The 6169-nt window shown below is 49.6% G+C and overlaps 1 protein-coding gene across 1 annotated transcript; it reads right to left on the bottom strand.

The window, feature by feature from the left end:
• Window positions 1-3524: 3524 nt before the first annotated feature.
• On the bottom strand, window positions 3525-4379 carry LOC122387486 (protein rhomboid-like). The gene has a single exon (XM_043377734.1). The coding sequence runs from the start codon at window positions 4377-4379 to the stop codon at window positions 3525-3527; it is 855 nt and encodes a 284-aa protein (XP_043233669.1).
• Between the last annotated feature and the right edge of the window lie 1790 nt (window positions 4380-6169).

Genomic DNA, 6169 nt, shown 5'->3' with positions numbered 1-6169 from the left:
GTGAGTGGTCACTGCAGCTGAGACGCTGCTTACGTAACGCCGAACCCACGGTGGCCGGTGGCTGACGGTTTCGCCCATGTGTAAATGTGACAGCTGCTTGCATGCAACGTCTTGGTCTGTTTGGGGAGTTTATGGGGTGCTTTCTCTTGCTGGAAATTAGGTTGTGAGTTCGATGCCGCAGATTTGTGAGTGTTGACCATCATTGTTTTCTGTGTAGTGACGTTCTAAGCAGATTGCTTTTGGGAGCAACTTTCATAAACCTTTTGCAAGTGTCCTGTGTGCAATAAGCTAATCGGATCACAGGCGCAAGAATGTTGTCGTTGACCCTGTGGTCATGTCCGGCCCGTAGTTGTGTTGGTAAATACATTTTCGACTGATGTAATTAGGTACTGATGGTTTTAGCAAAACATTTCTTTTAATATCAACAACTGATTTGAGCGATGTACAAATAGGTACCTAAAGCACCTGCACGCATTTCAGTCATGCTAGAATATCTTTGAAATAATTCAGGCCGCTTAGATTGGCGTGAATGACATCGTGAATGAGATAATTATACATGCTGGTTTTTACTTGGCCTGGATGTTTTCAAACTTATTGGCACCCCCTCCTGAAATAATAATAATTATTTATGTACTGGACCGATCGTTTTCGCACATATCTTTACTCACTTTTTGCTTCTTCCCCATTGCTCTCTGTAGTTTTTATCCATATTTTAAACTATGTATAATTGCCTAATGATACCTTACTCCCCACGGGGAACGTTCTTGAACCATAATTCAAAGTTCCAATGACGGACGAGTGTTGCTATTGGAACTCTATCGGCCGTCTAGCGTTCTCGGGTCGCATCGCTGCCATGGATGCTGACTCAGGCCGAGCTCAGGCCGAAAGACGGCTGCCCTGCATGTATGGGCATGGGGCTCCGTCAGCTGGTATCATCTTACTTACCCGGACATGGGGGACACGCTAGGAATGAGTCTGCTATAGGATGAGTGACAACCTTCTTTCCTTCTGGTATTTTATATTTTCGTTTTATACAGTTGTCGAAAGAAAATATGAAAGAAAATGTATGAAAGAAAATATCCCAGGTCATGGTTACGTAAATATGCTTGTGGAAGGCCGTGTACCTACACCTCTATTGCATTCGACTTGTAGGTACAATTTTCGTAAGGCAGTGCTCATTTTATTCTACGTGCTATATTCCCATTGACGGTGCATTCAAAGTCATTGAAGGCGCTACAGCAGCCCTTTATCCACCACAAACTGCAAAGCTCCGCACCCTTTTTCCGCTCCAGACAAACCAAACTCCGGGCCCGGGCAGTATTTTTACCATTCGTGTCCCAGAACAGGCCGACCGTAACCTGAAAGAACGCTCCCCAGTTTGTCCGGGTGCTGCGGTACAGTATAACTTCAGGCGTTTTGCCTGCTGCCATCTAGCGGCAGCAATATAAGTTCACACGCCGCCGGCTGTTGCGTGCTGTCTGTTTGCCCGATGTCAGAATATGCTGAAATACGGAACGACATCTGAATGGCGAGTCCAAAGCAGCTGAATACGCCATTTTGGTAAGAAATGTTTCTCAATTATGTCTGCCAATGTGCGACTCAATTTACGGCCTTTATAGGTACTTACCTAATTATTAACAGACGAGAGGCAAGTGGCTGCAGAAAATCATTGCTCCAGTTATACCTAATTGATAGGTATACGAAAATCGTCCCACTGGGTTCTGTTGATAACTCGTATCAATGCTGCAACACGAAATGGCGCTCTTAATTTACGATGATGGTGACTACATAGAAATACCTAAAAGTTATTTATTTCAAATGCATCGCACTCGCCACCCATGAATGAACTTGAGTAGCCATTTTGTTTTACACCCAGAGGTGGTTCGGTAGTGTTACCATGTAGTGCCGGTGGGAGAACACAGAGCAGCCGGAAGCGTCAGGTTATCTTTCTGCCGCTAGATGGCAGCAGGCGAAACGCCTGAAGTTATACTGTCCCGCACAGCCTGAGCCAACGGGGCGCGCTCTCTCGCAATACGCTTGGGGTTGGCAGAGGGCAAAGTACCTACGGAGCGATGCTTTTTAGGGAGGATTGTGAATAAAAGCGCATTCATGAAGTCTTTTTTGCCATCAAATGGGACAGGAAACCAAACACAATTTTAGCAGTACCTAAGTGCCCAAAGCTCCTTTCCACGATAAGCCTTCAATAAACGACCGGATGTTTGGAACGCTTGCCGTCCGTCTTGACTATGAATCTAACCGTCGACGGACGAGTCTGAATGTGTGAGAATCTGATTTCTCTATTGGTAGCGAATTTCCGTGAAAATCGCAGATAATCATTGACCTTCAGCAGCAGCATTACAATTCATAAAAAGCAACGTAAGGAAGCATAAAGATACACTATCAATGAACCTCGGTGTAGCAAAATATGTATTTTTTATGACGTGATTTTTTACACAGGCATCCAAGTCACAAAGCTTACGCCCCAGCGCAGCGGTGCGTATTTGTTCACAAGACGACACTGATGGACGGTGATAGCAGTAATGCACATCATTTGCTACACACTTGATTATTTGAATCAGACAAATTAATTCGTATATGATGTAAGATAAAAACACCAAAACCACCAAACGTTTCGTGTTATTCACTTTTTTTCAAGGGGTGATATCACCCTTGAAAAAGTGAATAACACGAAATGTTGGGTGGTTTTGGTGTATATATCTTACATAATATAGCTACACACTTGTTATACACGTGATTTTCCCGACGCGACATACTAATTATCTAACTACCATGAGCCATATGCATGGGCTGCAGCAACTCTTGTCTCAATGACATCGGCACAGGGAGAATCAGCAGCACAGAAACTCAATAAAATCTTTCGGAAATGCTGCCTGGATTCTCTTTGAGCCTACAGCTGTGAGTATTTCTGGTACCTATATACGATGTGGAAATTCGTAGAGCAGAATTGGGCGTTGGGCAATGGTTTGTTGCGGTTCGACGAATAAATATACACTGATTGCAAGCATTTCATAACGATACGATTACAATATCCAGAGATAATCCCCTATGGGAAAGCCGCATAGAATTTAAACATCCACACAATGCTTCATCAATGCTCAGCCATAAACGCGAACCTCAAACGCGTCATATTTTCCGGCACTTTCAGCTAGGGCAGCAACAAGCTCTTTGTGCGCACATGCCTCTGCTCACAATTTTAAAACTCTCACGCTGCATTCACAACTAGACGCTTGCATCTGATCTCACGATTCACGAGTATCGTCATCCTCTCGCATCTTCCTCATTGATTCCACATATCCTACATCTATTCTTATCCTCGCGGTGCTGAAAGCCAGGTATTCGGATCACTTCGACGACCCTAGCAGAGAACCATCCAGCTTATTTTATGTAACTCATGACTCCTCACCACTTTTATGGATTTCTCGTTAAACCGTTACATCACTGTCTTCATTCTATCCACCGTCACACGGCGTCTTCTTTCTCTCCATCCATCGCGCACAGTCTCCTCAGACATCCTGCGGTGGAAAATAGCCTTCCGGTGCGGCCGCATTGAACACCACCATTACAAGCACGAGCAGCAGATAGGTGACGAGCGACACCCACCAGAGCACGCGCTCCCAGCGCAGTAGGCGCAGGTTACGCAGCGCCACGTGACCCATGAGCAGACCGGCCAGCGCTCCCGCCAGGTGGGCCGTATACGCCACCTTGTTGCCCGTCTCGGTGCCGTAGCGATTGTAGATAGCCACTCCGACATCCGTACCAGCCAGCAGTAGAAGAATACCAAGCCGTACGAAGGCAAACTCCATCTCCGCCCAGTTGAGGACCAGGTCGGCCAGGTGGGCAGTGAGCAGCGCGTACACCCCGCCCGAGGCGCCGGCCAGGAACACGCGCGGGTCGAGTACAGACGTGGCCAGGGAGCCGGCCAGCACGCCGCAGAGGTAGACGATGCCGACGCGCCACCACTTGTGGACCAGCTCCAACGGCAGGCCGACCAGTAACTGGACGATCAGGTTGTAGACGATGTGCACCCAGCCGACGTGGACCAGCATGTAGGTGAGGAGGCGCCACACCTCACGGCGCCGGTACGGGCTGTAGATGAGCGGCGACTCGGGATCCACCGGGCCGCTGGCGGTGATACCGCCGAGCCGCACCCCGTCGTAGATGAACAGAACCAGCTGAATGGTAGAAAGGAGCGGGATTACGATAGGAGGAGGACGGCAGTCATACTGACGGAGATACGTGGGCGGCCGCCGGCTGCGCGGCACCACACTTTTGCAGGCGGTGTTGAGGAGGCCCTTGTCGCCCCGACAGGTGCCCTCACTAAGCTCAGAGTCTACCCTCGCTCGACCGCCCTCCCCCATGGTGGGAGGACTGCGGACCGAGCGGTCCAGCGGCGGAAGGCGGGGCACTGCGGCTTTGTAGACCCCGGGGGGACGTGACCGGTCGCTGGCGACGATGATCACGGAGCGGGTGATGTTGAAGGGCTGAGTGGCGACTGAGATCGGGGGTAGCGCCGACGGGCGAGGCGGCCGGTACGGCGGCGTGCGGGGTGTGCCCGAAATGGCTGGTAGTCGATGTAGGCAGTGGACGAGCTATCAGTTTTCTGTAAGCTTCTCAGTGCTCACCTATCACCAGTCTCCCATATCACTTTTATATTCTTCACGCACTTTTCGTTGTCCGAGTGACTTCACCGTTCATTCGTTACTCCACCAGCGTCTAGCACCACTGCCTCACCTGGTATCACATTCACAAGCACCACCTTCACCAGCAGCAGTCCAGCTCCAGCACTAACACCACCGCCGTGTGCCTCGAACCGGTGCCCGGGGCCGCCACTGCGCCACTGTCACGGCGCGTTACCACGGTGATGGACCACGCTGGATTCCTGACACACAGACAGACAGACATACACACACGGATCGATGGCACAGTGGTGACCGGTGAACCATGCCGACACCTGGCCCGGCCCTGTCCGGCCCGGCGCCCACTCAGTCATTAACAAAGAATACACACTAGATGTAGTGGCGGCCCGACGCTTCCAGGAACCTCGGGCTGAGGAATGTGGAAAGGCCGTGGAGCCGCGCAAAAGCGACATTTATCGAATCTTTGTGATAGGCGGTGTTAAAATGACGTAGTAGATTTAACAATTCGAGCAGCGTACCCAACATTGTTATTTAGCCAGCGTCAACATGGCTTATATCGGCAATTAGTCTACCAGCTTCGCATCGCAGCAAAACATGCCAGGTTTCATTGGCATTCGCTATTGTACAGGTCGATAATAATTCTGTATTCCACAGCATCGTTACTGAAATTGTACCTCAGCTTCGACCTCAGCATCGACCGGTGCGGTCCTAAATTGAATAAAGCCGACTGGGTTCGGAGAAACGCTTCACGGACTGGTGGCTGATATACCAGCGAACTGAAGGCCGATGGACTCATTATCGCATCGGCCATGTTTTACAGATGAGTCACATAATCCCTCCCCAGATGATGTCGGAAATGCCTTTCGCCGAGTCCGTCTGCCTTCCGACGTTTATCCAGAAAACTCGGTCTACCCTGAACGTAAACGGTTACGGTTGCAACGCCGGCAGCTGAGCCAACTAGGTGTGACCCAGATCAACTACCGGTTGTGACTATAGCGCCCACCGTATTGCTTACGTAGCTATGGACGAATCAAAGCGGGAATATGACAGGCATTCCACAGTCTCCTCATAGCTAAACATATGACTGTTAAATTACTTGCTTACTCATCTGACTTTAATCAGAAGTCGTGCTATGTATTCTTGCAACGAAAAATGACCAACTGTGTCTCCCCCAGTCGGTCCAGGAAACTGCAACACAGCATGACCGACTATTCAGCATTCATGTTCAAGAGCGGGTCCAATAATCGATACATCGATGACATATTCAGAGTTCCAGTTCTGGGCCGTCGACACAGATTCTACGAACGAGCGCTGCAGCTGTGGTGTAGACCGACCGACAGATCGTTACGGGTCGGCTGTTGCTGCAATAGGTCGCGCTGTTGGCTAGCTACACGAGTGTTGGCGATGACACGAAGTGTCACAAGTATGTTGAAACTTCTTCGATCTCAAGATAAGAGGGCGTTGTTGACCTTCGCAGAATGCCACCGAGGTTTAAGGGTTTATACCTGATC

This window comes from Amphibalanus amphitrite, unplaced genomic scaffold, assembly GCF_019059575.1.
Source record: "Amphibalanus amphitrite isolate SeventyFive unplaced genomic scaffold, NRLGWU_Aamphi_draft 000287F_arrow, whole genome shotgun sequence".
Classification (NCBI taxonomy): Eukaryota; Metazoa; Arthropoda; class Thecostraca; order Balanomorpha; family Balanidae; genus Amphibalanus; species Amphibalanus amphitrite.
The sequence above is the reverse complement of the archived record's forward strand: the minus strand, read 5'-3'. Positions and strand labels throughout refer to the sequence as shown.

Coding starts and splice junctions, on each gene's coding strand:
- LOC122387486 (XM_043377734.1), bottom strand. CDS start 4,379: ATGGGGGAGGGCGGTCGAGCGAGGGTAGACTCTGAGCTTAGTGAGGGC.